The sequence below is a fragment of the Elephantulus edwardii genome, unplaced genomic scaffold, assembly GCF_000299155.1.
Source record: "Elephantulus edwardii isolate Elephantulus edwardi_28Jun2011 unplaced genomic scaffold, EleEdw1.0 scaffold00093, whole genome shotgun sequence".
Taxonomy (NCBI): Eukaryota; Metazoa; Chordata; class Mammalia; order Macroscelidea; family Macroscelididae; genus Elephantulus; species Elephantulus edwardii.
The window spans coordinates 2,465,891-2,484,880 of NW_006399843.1; the positions used below are offsets into that span (position 1 = coordinate 2,465,891).

The 18,990-nt window shown below is 44.3% G+C and overlaps 1 protein-coding gene across 2 annotated transcripts in view; it reads left to right on the plus strand.

Annotated features, from left to right (window-relative positions):
- Positions 1-18,990, plus strand: part of DIXDC1 (DIX domain containing 1) — an 86,540-nt gene that overhangs the window by 40,777 nt on the left and 26,773 nt on the right. Inside the window, exons 3-6 of one of the 2 annotated variants that reach the window (XM_006890774.1) lie at positions 1,808-1,933; positions 7,284-7,515; positions 8,456-8,563; positions 17,655-17,767. In XM_006890774.1, coding sequence (XP_006890836.1) covers positions 1,808-1,933; positions 7,284-7,515; positions 8,456-8,563; positions 17,655-17,767 — 579 coding nt within the window. Of the gene's footprint in view, positions 1-1,807; positions 1,934-7,283; positions 7,516-8,455; positions 8,564-13,552; positions 13,962-17,654; positions 17,768-18,990 lie in introns of those variants that run through there. The other variant, XM_006890775.1, reaches the window with a different exon arrangement.

Genomic DNA, 18,990 nt, shown 5'->3' on the forward strand with positions numbered 1-18,990 from the left:
ACAGTTCCTCAGCTGGAATGCTTGTTCCTCCAATCTTAACATCCCTTTAAGTCTGTCCAAATATATGATCAGAGAAACCATGATCACTCTGCTTTCTTTTCCTTCACAATTCTTGTCATGATTAGGGTTTCTATCTCAGTTCTGAGGAGAGTACCAGAGGAGTGTCTATCTAGCTTTCATTGACTGTGCAAAGGCTTTTGATTATGTGGATCACAATAAGCTGTGGCTAACTCTGAGGGTATTGGGAATCTCAGAACACTAGATTGTGCTTGTGCAAAACCTATGCTTGGACCAGGAACAGAGTGAGGAAACATTACATGGTTAAAATCAGAAAAAGTGTATGCCGGTGAAGTATCCTATCTCCATACCTTTTCAATCTATATGCAGAACAGATTGTTCAGGAGGCTGGACTTCATGAGGAGGAATGTGGCATCAGGATTCTAGGAAGACTCCTTGACAACCTGTGTTATGCAAACGATACAACCTTGCTTGTCAAAACTGAGGGGGACCTGAGGCATTTGCTGCAAAAGGTGAAGGACTGCAGCCTTCAATGTGAACTGAAGCTCAACATCAAGAAAATCAAGATTCTCACCACTGGGTCAACTGGCAACATCATGATAATCAAGAGATTGAGATTGTTAACAGCTTCAAATTGCTTGGCTTCATAATCAACATTCTTGATAACAGCAGTCAGGAAATCTTCAGAAGAATTGCATTGGGAAAATCCGCTGTCAGGGACCTCTCCAGAGTACTGAAGAGCAATGATGTCAGTTTAGAGACTAAGGTGTACCTGATCCAGGCCATGGTCTTTGCATTTGTTACGCATCAGAAAGCTCGACAGTGACTAAGTATGACCGAAGAAGAATTGATGCCTTTGAGTTGTGGTGGTGGTAAAGAGTATTGAATAAACCATGGACTGCTAGGAGAATAAACAGGTTCATCCTGGATAGGGTGAAACCAGGGTGCTCCTTGGAGGCAAAGATTTTGTAGCTCCTTCTGACATACTTTGAGGAGCATGTTGCAAGTAGGGACCAGTCCTTGGAGAGGCACATCATGCTTAGAAGGGTGTAGGAACAGTGCAAGGGAGGAAGACACTGGATGAGATGGACTAACTCAATGACTGGGGTACTGGGGGTAGAAGTGTCAGAGGCAATGAGGTTGTCTCAAGGCAGGGCAGGTTCAGAGCTGTTGTACACAGTGTCGCTAAAACTTACAAGCAACTTGATGGCACAAAAAACAACTTGTTACCTTGGTCAGTTGTCTGGCACCCCTGTTTTAGGATGTAAAACAGACAGGAAGAGGCTGTATCTGTCTTGATCACTACTACCTTTCAGTGTCTGGCTCACAGTGGATGTTCAATGAATATTTGTGGTTTTTTTGTGTGTTTTTTTTAAGTTTACTTTATTTCATTATTTTTTGTGTGTACTGTCAAATCAGATCTGACAGGTACAGGATGAGATTGTTCCGCCTTCTCCAGCAGAGCATCTGGTGGATTCGAACTATGTATCTCTGAGATTGCAGTTGCAGCTTCTTGCCACTAGGCCACCATCAATGAATATTTGTTGAATAATGTACACAGGGTAATTTCATAGACACTTGGGTCTATATTTGAAAAATTTGATGATGTCAAGTGAAACTCTCATTTTTATATTCTCCATTCAGATCACACACCAAGGCTTACTTAACTCACTTACATTCTTATATATATTTTTAATGTTCACATCAAGGTCCTCTTCCTCCCTGTCTGGCCCCTACGAAACTTCCATGATATTCCTACTTATAGACTATATTTGTTCTCTCTGAACAGCAGGAGAAAAGCTGAGTGGAGTACAGCTGAGTCCGAGCAACCAACAGGAGATGAAAAATAATGTGGAGAAAGTCCTGCAGTTTGTGGCCTCCAAGAAGATCCGTATGCACCAGACATCTGCTAAAGGTAAGTGCTTCCTCACGTTCTTGGCAGCACGCTCGGCTTTAACTGGTGGTGCTGCCTCAGGACGAGCCTTGGTTGTGTAGCCAAGGGTCCTGCAGAAACTGGAGTAGAATGTGCCTCATAGCATCATGCCATTTGCCATGAAGAAGGCTAGTAGTCCCTCAGGACGAGTGCTTTTCAAAATCTGGGTAGGGTGGAGATAGAAATTCTCTATTCATTTCAATCGAGTTCCATTTTGCTCTGAGTGTGTGTGGGAAAATTAATGGTTAGAGAAGTGGCACGATTGGAAAATTAATTTTAAAATGTCTCATTTAACTTATCAAAGATGAAGATAGATTACTTCACATTTTTCACATTCTTTGGGTTTCTCAACTGAATATTATTTCAAGCTATCCTAGCCTACACTTCTTTCCATCGAGCTTTCCAGAAGGAAATTTGATAACTGTTTTCAGACATCACTGACCATTCCAAGATGACAGGAGCTCCGTGGCCTCTGTACATGGCCTCTCCTGTAGTTACACTGCTAACCCCAGTGGGCATCAGAAGATGAGCCTCCCAGTCCATTTTGAGCCCAGGGTATCAGGGAGAAACTGGGTAGCTGAGCTTCGAGGACCAAGCTGCTGCTTCTTCAGTTTCTGGGCATTGCCCAGGAGTGTGCCAAGGGAGGCAGGAGGGAGCCCTGCTTGCATGTTGGATTCTTAGCATTCTCTGTGTTGGCATCACTCAGGTGGCACAGGCACCTACCACTGGCAGTACCCTAGGAAAGGTATTGATCACTCCTTTTCCAAGCCTTGTTACTTTTTTTTAAAAAACCCAATTTTCTTAAATTAACTTTCACTAGACCTATCACACTGCTTTTTTCCCTTCATCTCTCTGTTTTTATAGGGCATCATTCAAAGTGCCACAATAGCTCTGCTCTGGTCCCCAGGTGAGTGGGCTTGGGGATCTGTCCCACTAAAGTCAGCTATTTTGGGAGAACAATGCCATTCAGGACATCATTGCCTTTTGTCAGGAGAAGTACAGCAGCCTCCTAATTCATCTTGCTGTGTCAATTTCTTACCCCTCTTCTGTCTCAACACTGCAGTCAGATAACCTTTCAGCTTGCGCCACTCCTTTGTATCTGAGGGCCCTTAGGATAAAATCCAAAGTCCTTCACATGGCTTAACATGTCCTTTATGATCTGACCTCTGGTTCATTCTCCTGTGGTCTCTCCTTGCTCCGATACTCGCTCCTTGTATATTCTGGGTTCTAGCTACAGTGACCTCTTAGTTCCTATAGTACTATGCTGTGACATGTAATTTCAAAATGCCTTTGCCTTTGATGAAGTAAAGATAATAGATTCAGTGGCTCAATGGGCCATCTTTGTTGTGATGAAACCCATTGTTCATTGCAGATTGGTAAGTAAGCACAAGTAAGTCATGCTTACCTTGCTTATTGGGAATCTGCCCTACTTTGGCGGCATTGTTTTGGGGGCTTTCTGTGTGTGTGTGTGTGTGTGTGTGTGTGAAAAATTTACATTTATAATTAGCCAGCTGGACTCAGTTTAGATGATCCCAGTTTTCTTGGCAACATCCAAGTCAGGAGCAAGTCAATCATAGACATTTTTCTCTCCATCAGGCCTAATCAAGGTGTTGACTTTGGCCACCTTAGTGTCATAGAGCTTCTTTACAGCTTGTTTGATTTGATGCTTGTTGGCCTTGACATCTACAGTGAAAAGTAGTGTGTTGTTTTCTTCTTCTTCTTGGCTCACTCGGTGGTCAGGGGGAACTTTATGATGGCATAGTGGTCCCAGGGGCGCTCTTCTGTGGATACTTGAGACCTTCAGAGTCTCAGCATCTTATGCTGCCAGAAGGTGGGTGACCAGAGGATCTTCCTTTTTTTTGTGGCTGTGGATGCCCTTCAGGACTGCCTTCTTGGTCTTTAACACCTTTGCTTTCGCTTCAGTTCGGGGAGGTGTAAGGAGGAGCTTCCTTCATCACTTTCGCCACCATCTCCAAAGGGCTGGCGGGATTATTTTGACTGTGTTGTTGCTGTGTACCTTCGAGTCAGAACCAACCCATAGCTGGCCCTCCCGTGGGTTGTAGGAGGCAGTTAATCACATGGGAGGAGATTGCCTATCATCTTCCTGTGGAGCAGCTGGTGGATTTGAACCCTGTGCCTTCAAAATTGCAGCACAGCTTCTTACCACTAGGCCTCCAGAGAAGTTTATAATGTTGCGTGTGTAGCTTTCTTAGATCACGATTACCAAAAATTTTCAGTACATGCATAGGCTCTGTCAAAGGGTACTCCAAAAGGCCACAATTTTAAAAAATAAATGAATGAATGAATGAATGAATGCTTCCAATAATCACATTACCCAGAGCACTGGTGGTGCAATGATTAAGTTCCTAACTGCAAACCGAAAGGATGATGGTTCAAATCCACCACCAGCCCCATGGGAGAAAAGACTAGGCAATTTCTTCCCATAAAGACTTGAGCATAGGAAACCCAGTAGGGAATTGCAACTCTGTCACAAGGGTTACTATGAATCAGTATTGACTGCTGGTACGCAGTGATAGCAAATAGGGGGCAAATTATGACACTAATATCTTTTAAATATTGACTATAGTTTTGTAGTTTTCCCCTCCGTATTGTATTGGTTTGCATACAACATTCATATACTTTGTGTCTCATTGTAGCTTGAAAAGATAAGGTGATAATGGGCATAGATCAATAGTAATTAATCATACAAAATATAGTATATATGAATGATTGTATAAAACACAATGTACATGCATGAAACAAATGTATTTAAAATATATTTGTACTCAGTGTATACAAATATTTAAGTATGACATTAGTCTATATGCAAAACAGATCATTCATGAGGCTAGGCTTTATGAGAGGGAATGTGACATCAGGATTGGAGGAAAACTCATCAACAACCTATGTTATGCAGATGACAAAACCTGAAGCATTTGCTGTAGAAGGTCAAGGACTGTAGTCTTCAATATGGATTGAAGCTCAACATCAAGAAGACAAAGATTCTCACCACTGGGCCAATTGGCAGCACCATGATAGAGAAGAAATTGAAGTTAACAGCTTGTTCGGCTCCACAACCAACACCAGCAGTCAGGAAATCAAAAGACGAATTGTACTGGGAAAATCTATTGTTAGGGACCTCTCCAGAGGACTGAGAAGCAACAATGTTAGTCTAGAGACTAAGATGCGTCTGATCCAGGCCATGGTCTTTGCAATTACTTGCTATGCATCAGAAAGCTGGACAATGACTAAGGATGAAAGAAGGCTAATTGATGTCTTTGAGTTGTTGTGCTGAAGAAGAGTCTTGAACATACAATGGACCTCCAAGAAAACAAGTATTTTGGAGATGGTGAAACCAAGTTTCTCCTTGGAAGCTAGGATTTTGAAGCTCTGTCTCACATACTTTGCGCATGTGGCCAGGAGGAACTGATCTTTGGAGAAGGACATCATGCTCGGAAAGGTGGAGGGACAGTTCAGGAGAGGAAGAGCCCGGATGAGATGGATTGAAGCAGTAACTCAGGCAATGGGGGCTGGTGTGTCAGAGTCAGTGAGACTGGTTCAGGACAGGGCAGGCTTCAGAGCTATTGTAGATAGAGAAGAAGGCAACTCGAAGACACAATATAAGAAGTTATTAATGAAAAAAATAAGATAAAAATAATTTTTAAAAGTTATTAATAAGATACCTCACCTTCTTTTTTCTTGTAAGTCTAATGAGATATTTTGCCTTTCTTTTACTGTATTCTCTCCCCATTTGGAAAAGCCACATTTTAAGACCCCATAGCCCCATATGCCTAGTAGATACTATATCGGATAGCATTAATGTACCATGCTCTTTTTCACCTCTAGATCTTCACACCTCCTGTTCCCTCTTCCCAGAATTCTATTTTCCCTCTCTTCCATCTTCTGATGAACTAATCAATCGAGTCATAGTTTAGAACTCAGTTCTTTTAGGAGTCTCTCTACGAGTCTTCAATTTGGATAAGATGCCTTTGCTCTGAGTTACCAAATAATCCTAGGGCTGTCATTACTGATAGCAGATAGATCATGGCTGAAAGCAGAGAGTACTTGAGGGATGTCTATCTGTGTTTCATTGACTATGCAAAGGCATTTGACTGTGTGGATCACAACAAATTGTGGCCAACATTGAGAAGAATGGGAATCCCAAAACATCTGATTGTGCTCATGTGAAACTTATATCTAGACCAGGAAACTGTTGTCTGAACAGAGCAAGGAAACACTGCATGATTCAAAATCAGGAAAGAAGTGCTGACAGGGATGCATCCTGTTTCCATACCTTTTCAATCTATATGCACAACAGATATTTGAGAGGCTGGACTTTATGATGAATGTGACATCAGGATTGGAGGAAGACTCATCAACTATCTGCGTTATGCAGAGGACACAACCTTGCTTGCAGAAACTGAGAGGACATCATGCGTTTGCTGCAGAAGGTCAAAGACTGCAGCTTTCAATATGGATAGCATTATAATATCAAGAAAACAAAGATCCTCACCACTAGGCCTGTAGACAGCGTCATGATAGATGGAGAAAGGAGGTTGTTAAAGATTTCCTCTTGCTTGGATCCACAGTCAACATTATTGGTACTAGCAGTCAGGAAATCAGAACACAAGTTGCATTGGGAAAATTTGCTGTCAAGAATCTCTCCAGAGTGCTAAAAAAGCAAATATGTCAGTTTGGAGACTAAGATGTGCCTGATTCAGGTTGTGGTCTTCCCAGTTGTTTGCGATGCATCTGAGAGATGGATAATGAGTAAGGATGACAAGAGGAATTTATGCCTTTGAGTTGTGGTGCTGGAGAAGAGTATTAATCATACTATGGACTGCCCAAAGAACAAATAGGACTGTCCTGCAGATAGTGAAACCAGTTTACTCTTTGGAGGCAAGAATTTTGAAGCTCTGTTTAACATTCTTTGGACATGGCACCAGCAGGGACCAGTCATTGGAGAAGGACATCATGCTTGGAAGGTTAGAGGGTCAGGACAGAGAGGAACACCCTGGATGAGATAGATTGACACAGTGGGTTCAGGTGTGTGGCAGTGGGTTCAGATGTGTCTGAGAAGGTGAGGTCAGCTTAGAGCCAGGCTCAGAGCCTGTTTATAGGGTTGCTATGAGTCATAGTCTACTTAGTAGCATGTAACAACAACAACAACTCCTATTACAAAATGTTCTTAGACATTCTGTTTTTGAATTCTGTTTTTGTTGTTGAATGGTGAGGACAGAGACACTGATAGCTTGGCTTATCACCAACAAATATATTCTACATGAATGAGTGAGCCTCAGGCCCTGCCTCCCTGGTCTGTTCTGTCCCACAGATATTGTAGAAGGAAACCTCAAGTCCATCATGAGGCTGGTGCTTGCCTTGGCAGCTCATTTTAAACCAGGCTCCAGCAGGACAGTGAGCCAAGGGCAGGACTCCAGCAGCCCTCTGCAGAGTCACCAACCACACTGTGCCACTGCTGTGGCCCAGGGGGCAGCTGCTGCTCTGGCCGATGTGTGTCACGACATGTCCCGCTCAGGACGTGATGTCTTTCGATATAGACAGAGGTAAGTGTCAAAAGCTGGGGATGGGCATCAGGCCCCTCTTGCTAATGTTTCTCTTAAATGATTCCACCCGAACAGACTCTCGACTACAGAAAAGAATATATTTTGGAGGTGGGGAAGATACACACACACACACACACACACACACACACACACACACACACACACATATATATTTAATCTGGTGCCCAGGATTTTAAATATATGCCTTTGGTATGCTGTGTGTTTCTTCACTTCATATTTTGGGGCAGTGTTCCAGTTCATCTGGGAGAGTCTCCACCCTGGAATGTCCCCAGAAGGCCAGGCGCCCCTGGAGTCCTAGCAGGAAATACTTTGGAAAGAGTATGACTCTAGGTTGTTGCAAATTAAGGAAGTTACTTGGGTTTTTATTATCTTCTCTACTAGATTTCCCCCCTACCCTGTTTTAAAATAGAATTGAATTCATTTTACTGGTTTGTGGTTGTCAGGAGCCCTGGTAGCATAGCATTTAACAGCATTTCCCCTCTAACAGAAAGTCAGCTGTTCAAAACTCCCAGCTGCTCTGCAGGAGAAAGATGTGTCAGTCTGCTTCTGCAAAGATTACATGCAGCCTTGGACGCCTGATAGGGTAGTTCTTCTCTGGCCCTGATGAGTTGCTGTGAGTCAGAATTGACTCCATGGTAATGGTTTGCTGGGGTTGGGGTTTGTTTTTGTTTTTTATGAGGTTGGTGCTGAGAATACACACAACAGAGCACATACGAATTCAAATGTCTCCACATGTACAGGGAATGTATAGTGACAGTCCCCGCTAACTTTTAAGTGTCTTTAAGGCAGGGGCTCTGTCTTCTTCCTCTTTGCATCCATAGCACTTCCCAGAGTAGCAGTCTTTACTGAAAGACCTATTGGCTTGGCCTGCACTGCAGGACTGACAGCCCTCTCCTTTACTGGTGCCCTCTAACCTCAGGAACAGCAGTGTGGACGAGGAGATCGAGAACCCATACTGGAGCGTGCGTGCCCTGGTGCAGCAGTACGAAGGGCAGCAGCGGTCCCCATCGGAATCCAGCTGCTCCAGGTAATTGTGGCCTCAGATTCTTCATTATGGAAAGCTAAATATAAATGTATTTTATTTTGAACTTTTCTTGTTCTGATTTGAGTGAAAACTTACAAAGCAAATTGGTTTTCCACTCAGTAGTTCATATACCTTCAGTTGTTTTTTTTTTCCCTATAATTATATTTTATTAATTTTCATAAACGTTTACAGAGATTTTGGGCTTCCACTCATTCATTGTTGCACTATTCTCTCTACCCTCCTCCCAGTTTGTTCTTGTCCAAATGCCACAGTGCTTGTCAAAGCCAGTTCTGATTAATCTTCTTTGTCAGTGTATCCTTTGCCATTCCCTATCACTCCTCCCTGAGAGAGACTTCACCCTGAGTCATAAGGAAAAGGGGACGGCGTATTCTCTTAGCTACTTCCTGCTGAAAAGGGACGCTGTGGGTTTCAGGGTGAAGATCTTCTCTCACTACTCTAAAGGGCCCCTTTGGCAGTAGGAAACACATAGACTATTATGGAGATTGATTTTGGAATTCAGATGCACTCTTATTGATTGTGCTTGGCTGTACATGTACATATCCTTCAAGATGTATCATGGGGGTGTTGCAACCTAGAAGGCACAAATTTGACTAACAAGTTATAAGTACATGAGTCCAAAAATTATGGAAAAGTAAAAGAAAAGATTCTTTCATTGTTTTACAAACCCTCCCCCAGGTCCCCTCCACCATGCAGCCCTCGCTCTAGTCTCCTGTGATGACAGAAATACCCAGTTACATCTCTCTTTTAGACGGTTCTCTCCCTCCTCTGCTTCAGTGCAGTATACATTATTGAACCCATCTTACTCAGTGTCTCCCTAACCCCAAGGACAGTCCCATTCTACAACAGTGGCATCATGTAATATTTGTCCTTTTGTGACTGGGATATTTCACTCAGCATAATGTTCTCCAGAGTCAACCATTTTGAATAATATTGCATGAGTTCCTTGTTTTTTAATGCAGCATAGTATTCCATTCATATACCTTCAGTTTTGCAACACTGATAAAAGTTCTTTACTAGCCAAAAGTGCAATCTCTAGGGATTCACAGCTACAAGTATCCATACAAAAAGCTATGAGGCTCCTGCGGCCTTTCTCCGTCCTTGAGTTTTTTTGGCTTTAAAGAGGTAGCTCTCCCCACTGCTTGGTGGTTTTGTGCTGACTGGAGGGCAGGCTGGAGGCTGGCACATTTCCCAAAGTAGGAGCTTTGTGTAAAGCTGCCGAGCCAGTGCTTAGCTGTGACCACACGGGGGCATGACTGGTCACAGCTAAGGCCTGTGTGGGCCCAGCCCAGCTGCCCTGGCATTTGCATATGAACTGCCAGAACTTAAAACATCTAGTTCCCTTATGCTGTCTTTGAGCCTGAGTGTAACTCTGAGTTATGGCTTCAGAAGGTTGTAAAAGCTTCCAGCAAGAGAGGAAAGGAAGGAAGATTGTCTGAGAGCATTAGACCATTTGCAGCTTTTATTTAGAGGGCTGGGATTTGTGGCAAATTAGTCTGCATTTGAGTGGGCTAATAGTGTTTGTTAATCTGGTGGAAAGCGAAGTGTGTATCTCTTAGAGCCAAGTGCCAAGACAGACCAAAACAGTGATAGGATACAGTGTTCTAGTAAAAGCCTTAGCAGTAACAACTTCACACACACACACACACACACACACACACACACACACACACACACAAATAACAACTACAGTGGCAGAAAAAGATTACTTCTTTGGTTTATACAAATAATACTAAAATATTAACTTCATATTGTTGCTGAATCATATTTAATTCATGCTTTTGTATCTTCTCCTCGCATTTCAACACAGTTAAATCCCAAAGACCAATTTGTTAGGCAAAATTGGCATAATCCAAAACCAGAAGATGACTACATCATTACACAGCTGCCTCGTTACATCATGATAGAACTGCCAAGCCTCTGAGAATCGTGGCCTAGACAAGCTGACACACAACTACCCCAGCTGGTGTTACTTCGCTTCATATGCCAGCATTCATTACTGAATTACACATTACACATAATGTGTGTTGGTAAGGCAAATAAAAATAATTGGATGATAGATTTTTTTTTTTACTATTGTCATAAATGTGAAATTTCAGATTAATAGGAGTTGATAAATGAGGAGAAACCTTTTGTTTCCCACTCCAGTGAATCTTAGTTTGTTCTGAAGGCTAGCTTAATTGTTCCTTGTTTGATATATATTTTGTGTATCTTTGTTTTCTTCCTCCTATTCCTTTTCCTAAAAAAGCCCCAAATCAACAAACAAAAAACCTGACCTATTTTGATGGGCCATTTTCTAAAGTTATTGTGGTCACATGGAATTCTTTCCGGAATTCTCATATGGCCTTGCCCAATCTTAACCATTAAAAAGGTGGGCTTTTAAGGGGATGTATTATCCAAAAACGACTAGAACAGCACATCAGCAGAGAACTGACGGAAGTCCAGGCTGGGTTTAGAAGGGGTCGTGGTACTAGGGATATTGTAGCTGATGTTAGATGGATCTTGGCTGAAAGCAGGGAGTACCAGAGGAATGTCTATCTGTGCTTCATTGATTATGCAAAGGCGTTTGACTGTGTGGACCATAACAAACTGTGGCTGACTCTGAAAAGAATGAGAATCCCAGAACACTTGATTGTGCTAATGCAAAACTTATACTTGAACCAAGAGGCAGTCGTCAGAACAGAGCAAGGAAACACTGCATGGTTCAAAATTGGGAAGGGTGTACGCCAGGGATGTGTCCTATCTCCATACCTTCCAACCTGTATGCAGAACAGATCATCCGGGAGGCTGGGCTCTGTGAGGAGAAATGCGGCATCAGAGTTGGTGGAAGATCTATCAACAATCTGCGTTATGGAGATGACACAACCCTGCTTGCTGAAACTGAGGAGGACCTGAAGTGCTTGCTGCTGAGGGTCAGGGACTGCAGCCTTCAATATGGATTGAGGCTCAATGTCAAGAAGACAAAGATTCTCACCACTGGACCAATTGGCAGCATCAGGATGGATGGTGAAGAGATTGAGATTGTTCACAGCTTTAGTCCACTTGACTTCACAATCAACACTCTTGGCACCAGCAGCCAGGAAATTAAAAGACGTATTGCAATGGGAAAGTCTGTTGTTAGGGACCTCTCCAAAGTACTGAAAAGCAACACTGTGTCTCTGGAGACTAAGGTGCGTCTGGTACAGGCCATGGTCTTTGCAATCACTTGTTATGCGTCAGAGAGCTGGACAGTGACCAGGGAGGATAGAAGGAGAATTGTTGCTTTTAAGCTTTGGTGTTGGAGAAGAGTGCTGAGGGTACTATGGACTGCTAAGAAAACAAACAGATTCATCTTGGAGAGGATTAAACCGGGCTGCTCCTTGGAGGCAAGGATTCTGAGGCTTTGTCTGACATACTTTGGTCATGTTGTAAGGAGAGACCAGTCCTTGGAGAAGGACATCATGCTTGGGAGAGTGGAGGGCAGGTGCAGGAGGGGAAGACCCTCTGGGAGATGGATTGATCAGGTAACTGGGGTGGGATGAGTGTGTCAGAGGCAATGAGATTGGCACAGGACAGAGCAGAGTTTAGAGCTGTTGTACATAGGGTTGCTATGAGTCACAAGTGACCCGATGGCACATAACAACAACATTTTCTTGGTGTGAAGTTCACATGACATTAAACATTAGCTGTTTTAAAGGTATACAATTCAGAGACGTTCATACATCCATCATATGTGCAACTCTCAGCTCTGCCCGTCTCCAGGACATGTCCATCATCCAAAAGGAAACCCCGTGCCCATTAAGCAGTAGGTGTGCTTGTGAAGAGAATCTAAACTGTGTTTTCCTTGCTCGCTGCTTTGACTGCCACTTGGGACAGAATCAAAGGGTACTTGTCTGTATAATCTCATTTTATGTGATTAATAGATGAGAGCTATTGCTTCCTGCATGCCGTTCACTCCTCTGGGCCTGATAGTGCCTGCCAGAGTTAGAAAGAGGAAGGTCTGGATTTCTTCCCAAGAGCACCTGCTTCCTTCCTGCCTGGCAGGGCTCATTCTGGGAGGGGATTGTGAGGTGATGTGGAAACTGGATGGCAGTGGACTGATGGGGACAATTTTCCAGAAGAGGAGTCAAGAAAGAATAGCTTGTTCTCTGAGCTGCTTTTCAGTCCTTATTTATGTTATTATGTTGCCATTTTCTGCTGATGCTGACCCCTCTCTCAGCTCTTTTGTTCAGTGGTTCCCCCAACAAAGGAGAGGGCTTTCCTACTGCACCCCCATCTCTTTTCTCCCACAAAGAAGCCCCCTCCTAATGTCTCTTGAAGAGGCCAGGAGCCCCAGGATGTGGCTCAGGAAAGGTGAGAACTAGGAAGATTGGAAAGAGAGGCTCTGACATCTCATTCCCTTTCCCTTGCCTTTAGAGCCTCCAACCCAGCCAGGTCCTGACCGCCTGTTGCTTCCTAATCTTTCCTCCAGCCTCTCAGAAGAGGGCATTGGGGTGGGGGGGTGATTGCTGAAGTCAACAACAACAACAAAAAAAAAACCCCACAAACAAACCCCCCCCTAAAAAAACAAAAGCAACCTTGAAAAGGAGAGGAAGATGGGAGGAGATAAGCGTTAGGCAGGCTTCAAGAGGAAACCCCCAATCTCCACCCGCCAGTCTCCCCGCACCATCGTGAGACCCTGAAGCCTCACTGGGCTTCGAACTCTGTGTGTGTCAAGGGAGGGACTGGATTAAAGAAAGCCGCATTTCCAGCTGTGGTTCTAAGAAGCAGGGGGCCTCCAAACCCCTCCTGGTGTGCTCCCTACCCTCACCCCCTGGTCCTGCCCTGTCCCCCCTTTACCTTGCCCGGAGCCCAGCCTCTCCTCGCAGCGTGTGACAGCCGGGAAAGGAGGGGGTGGAGACGAGGGGCGGAGGGGGGAGGCGGCCTCTGATAGAGGATTATCCGCACGCTCTGCTCTCCGCCAACACTTCACGCTGCCAAGGCCAATTCTCCAGCTTGGAGATGGGTTGAGATGTCTCCACCTGGGGCGATGCTCGGAGCTGCACAACCGAACAGACCAGGATGCAGCTGTCAGGGACCCGCAGCTCGCCAGAGGAGGCAGCTTCCGCCGAGGCCGGGCTGCTGCAGAGCCTGAGCAGCCGGGACAACGCGCGTCAGACGCGGGAGCATCCCCACCACCGCAGCCCCGAGGGCTGGGGCTCCATCCTGCCCACATTTTCCCGCGACTGGAGCCAGCAGCTCTGGTAGTTAGCTTGCCCACGGAGTCTCTCCTCTGGCCCCCGCATGGGCAGACATGCCCGAATTTGGGAGCAATGTGACTCTGAGCTTGCCACTTCACCCGGGGAAGCAGGCTTGCTGAAGTCGGAGCCAAGAGGGGGACCATGGGAGGGACGCAAGTCAAATGGTGAGCTGAGGCCACTTCGGGTTTGGAGAGGGGGGCATGGGTGGGAGCAGGGCCATAGCCATGTGGTGCTGCTGGCCAAAACCAGACGGGGCTGGGTGTGGACAGTACATTGGAGAGCACTGGCTGCTTGGTGTCCATGGATGCCGCTGTTACATGCTGTTGGGGGTCGGGGTCGGGGTCGGGAGTCTGCGCAGGGAAGGAGGAATGGCTTTTTGCCCTGTCAGAGTCTCAGGTAAGGGAGGGGTCTTTCCAGAGGGCAGGATTCTCTTCCTGATTGCACATTACCCACTAGAAGATGGCTTGAGGCTCATTTGGGAGACTTTGCTGGAGGACTGTGTGCTAAATTAAGATTGGAGAGATGTTAAACCTGTAGGAGTAGAAAATAGACCAGTGTGACCAGATTTGAGATCAATCATTGTTTGAGCCCAGAGAAGATTAACATGACAAGTAGGGGATTGATTACTTGTTTATAAAATAGAGCCTTTAAGCTAATCAGAGAAGAGTCTAAGCCTTATAATTAATTAGCATGAAAGTCTGTTCCTTTGACTGGAGGCTCAGGGTTAAGGCTCCTTGCTCATCCCTGAGTTGCCAGTGGGGATGGCAGGCAGGTCTCTGCTCTCACAATATGCCTGAGAGTTTTTCTTTCTCAGGTGGCTTCTTTTTTGACTTGGCCTTCTAGTCTCATGGTCTTACCTCTCTGCAGCTTCTTAGACAGGCAGCCTCAACTAAAGAAAAAAAGAAATGTTGTTTTCCTCTGCCTCCTCAGCCACTCCCCCAGCGGGGTTGGATACCCAGACATCCGCCTCCTTTTGCCCTTATATGGGAAACAGTTCCCGGAGAAGGTGGAACTGGGCATGCGTCTGTGGAAATAGAGCTTTGCTGTTAGGAAAACAGTCTTCCAGCATCCTAGACTCACACTATCACCACCCCCACCCCTATCCCTACCCCCACCTTGTTTGTCTCACACATGCCCACAATGGTCCAGCCAAAAGCAGGCAGTGGAACATGTCATACATAGCACCTTGTCATGTGAGAAAGTGCTGTTTTGTTCTTTAAAGAGGAGCAGCTGTTGGCAGGCCTCTTCTGCATTTGAATCTCCATTTCTGAAAGAAGACAGGCTCACTGCCTGAGCAGTTATAAATCTGTTCTGCATATAAATGTCACAGCACCCTTAGACCTAAGGTGTGTATAACACAAGCCAAGGTATCTTCAGTAGCCTCATATCCACATAAAAGCTGGGCAATGAATAACGAAAACTACAGAAAAGAGTTGATGCTTTTGAATTATGGTGCTGGTGAGGAATATGTAGTATACCATGAAGGTATATTCCAAAAGAACCAATCTGCCTTGGAAGAAAAGCAGCCAGAATCCTCCACAGAAACAAGGATAGCAAGACTTGTCTCATGTGATTTGGATATGCTATCAGGAAGGATCATCCCTGGAGAAGCGTGCTTGGTAGAGTGTCAGGGAAAAAGAAGAAAATCTTTAACATGATGGGTTGACATGCTGGCTACAACACTGCCCTCAAAGCATGTTAGTCCATTGTGAGGCTAGCATGGGACCGGGCAGTATTTCATTCCATTGTCACTGTGGGCCCAAGCTGACTTGACAACATCTAACACCACCTTCCAACTGATGCTTTTCTAGAAACTGACTTGGCTTGGGAGCAGACTGCCTTAGTGAGAGGTGGCTAAGAGAGCTCCATAAAGCTGTCGCCCTTTCTGAAAAATCTTTCTTGTCAGTGTAGGAAATAAACATATAGAGATGGTTACATGATTTTTTGTTTGTTTTCTTTTAAAGACAAAAAGAAATGTTTAAAAAAATCCTGTTGTTCAATTAAGGAAGAGAGTGTTACTGGTTGAAGTTCTCCCCATCAAAGCCCTAAAGCAGCCAAGAAAATGAAATGCTGGGCCTTCGGCAGTTTCCAAGTTTTTAGGATCACTCTGGCTAACTCTACTATGCTCGGCTCTGGTATTCCTGGTTTCCAGGAAGACGAAATCTTAGCTCTGATTGAGGTGGCTGTGCCATCAGCCTGGGAGACTTCAGGGCCACATTAAGTGGGTCAGTGAATCCTAGACACTTTCACTGTTGTCTGGGTGATGGATTTGGAAAGAATTCCTGAGAGAGGGCTGGGCCTGCAGACCCCACAGCCCCTGAGATTGTTTCAGCGCTTATGTTCTCAAGGTGCGATACAATGAAGAGTGACTCTCCAGACAGACTCTGTTTCCCTGTCACATGGCTGTGTCAGCCCCACATTCTCATCCTGACGTAGAGACTTGCTGTCATCCTGAAGATTTGTGTTCTTGAAAAGCAAACAGTTCCTTCTAAGGGGTTAGAACATGACAATTGTTCAGATTATTTCTAATGACATATCAATACAAATAGCTCTGTTGTTGTTGTGTACCGTCGAATCAGAACTGACCCATAGCTGACCCTCCAGCGGGTTTTTTAGAGGCAGTTAATCACATGGGAGGAGATTGTTCATCCTTCTCCCGCAGAGCGGCTGGTGGCCTCAAACTGTGTGCCTTCAGGATTGCAGCACAGATTCTTGCCAGTAGGCCACCAGAGCTCAAATAGCTCTGAGAGGAGTAAATAAAGAAAATGCCAGTTACTTTTTTGTTTGTTTGTTTTACTCTGCCACCTTCCAGCAGCACTTTTGGAGTGTTCTCTCTTTTCTTCACTCTGGTGACCTAGTGCATAAGAAGCAGGACTGCCAATCCAAAAACACGCAGTTTGAATCCACCAGCTGCTCTACAGGAGAAAGATGGACAGGCTCCTCCCAAGAGATTTACAGCCTCCGAAACTTGCTGGAGGGTCACCTGTGAGTCATTTTAACTCAGTGGCTATGTGGGGCTTGTGTTATATGCTACTGAGTCAGAATGGACTCATAGCTGACCCTCCTGTGGGTTTTCAGAGGCTGTAACCAGATGAGAGGAGCTTGCTCAATTAGCTCTCAAGAAGTAGCTGGTGGGTTTGAACTGTGTGCTTTTGGGTTGGAAGCACAACTCCTTACCCACTAGACCACCAAAGCTCCTATATGTACATATATACACATAAATGAAGAATTTCTTTCCAGTTACCCAAATCTACTTATTAGTCATTGAATTGGAACCAGGGATGGTGATGGGGAAGTGGTGGAAGGTTAAAAAAATAAAAGCAAAATTTGAGGTTTTTTTTTTCTTTTCCATTTACCAAGATGTTGTTTATTAGTCCAATTTTTTTATATTTTTTAAATTATTATTAAATTTTATTAGTTTTAATGAATATTTACAGAGATTTTGGGTTTTCATTCATTCATTGTTGCACTGTTTTCTCTATCCTCCTCCCCAGTTCATTCTTCTTCCCCCCCCGAATGTCTGTTTTAATTGTCCAATTGCCACAGTGCTTGTCAAAGCCAGTTCTGATTAATCTCCTTTGTCAGTGTGTAAAATTTGAGTTTTATTAAATGCTAGATTATCCATTCTGATGATGATGGAATTTTTCCTTAATTATTTAGCCTTCCTCCAAGAAGTTCACTACTTACTCACTCAACAAATACTTGTTCTAATTGTGGACCAGATACTGTGTTCTTATTGTGGACCAGGCTTTAGGAGTAAGATGAATGTGTATCTGGGATCAATGATGAAAGTAAGTTTCTGAATAGCTGGTCACAATAATTATTTCCAACCCCCTCCCCCTTTCCTTCTATCACAGTCTGACTTCACCCAGTCCAATCCACAGTGCAAAAAGTGAATCTATTATAACCCAGTCGGAGGAGAAGGTGGATTTTGTGGTTATCCCTTCAGAAGGAATAGAGAATAGAACAGGTACTGTATATCAGCCTGTGGGAGGACACTTGGGGGATAGACCTTAGACTGAAGAGTTTGGGATTCCTGACTGTCCTGACTTTCCTTCCTTCTCTCTGTGGTCTATACGTGCAGGCTCACCTCTAAAGGGTTTTTGAGGCACATTAATGGCTGTTCTCTTAGAATGTCCTCTTATAGGAAGGATGTCACTTCTTTTGTCCCAGCTATCAAAAATGTTGCAGCAGTATAGATAGGCCCTTCCTCGGCTGGCTTCCTATAGCTTAAGAAATTACTTTGGGATAGTCAGAAGCCTTATTTAGAGAAATGATTTTTACCATTTGGGTGGAGCTCTGGTGGCCTAGTGGCAAAAAGCTGCACTGCAATCCCAAAGGCTCACGGTTCAAATCCACCAGATGCTCTGCTGGAGAAGGAAGGGCAATCACCTCCTGTACCAGTCAGATCTGATTCGACGGTACATACACAAAAAAACCCCCAAACCCACAAACAATCAATCACAAGATAATTTGGAGCCAGAAATGAGGTGTCCATGAATACATGAGGGAGAATATCATTCTCCCTCAAGCCTGGTGTGAGTGCTAGCCCTAAAGGACAATAACAAATTCCTTCTATTTAGACTTCTTATTGTTGTTAGGTGCCATCAAGATGATTTTGACTCTTAATGATCCCATGTGACAGCTGTTTCCTAAGCGGTAATCTTTATGGGAGCCAATGAATAGATTGAAACTTCGTGCCTTTCAAGTAGCTGCCAAGTTAGTGCTTAACTGTTGTACCACAAGAGTGCCTTTGGCATCTCATTCTATTTCACTAGCTCTCCTATTTGCTATATAAACATGAGGGCTTCATGGAGGAAGCAAAGCATATGATTTAGATAAAGTCTTATTCAACCACATAGGGTAAAAAGAATCTAAAGCCCTCAGAAGAGGAACGCAGTTCTTCCTCATGTTGCACTCCCTTCTCCAGCATTGGTCCCAGAGAGTCATGATATGAGACCAAAATCCCCAGAACCCTGGGGAGGTAGACGGAGAACGTTTAACAAAGTACCCTGCTTTGTGCCCTGTACCACTAGCCCTGTACTCAAGTTACCCAGAAGGACAGTACTTGTTTTATGAATGAAGAAACATTCAGAGAAATTTATCCTGCTATAAGCCAGAGAATATTTGGAATGGCTGTACCTGAATTAGATAGGATCAAATGGATACAGAAACTGGAGCAAAGAGACCACA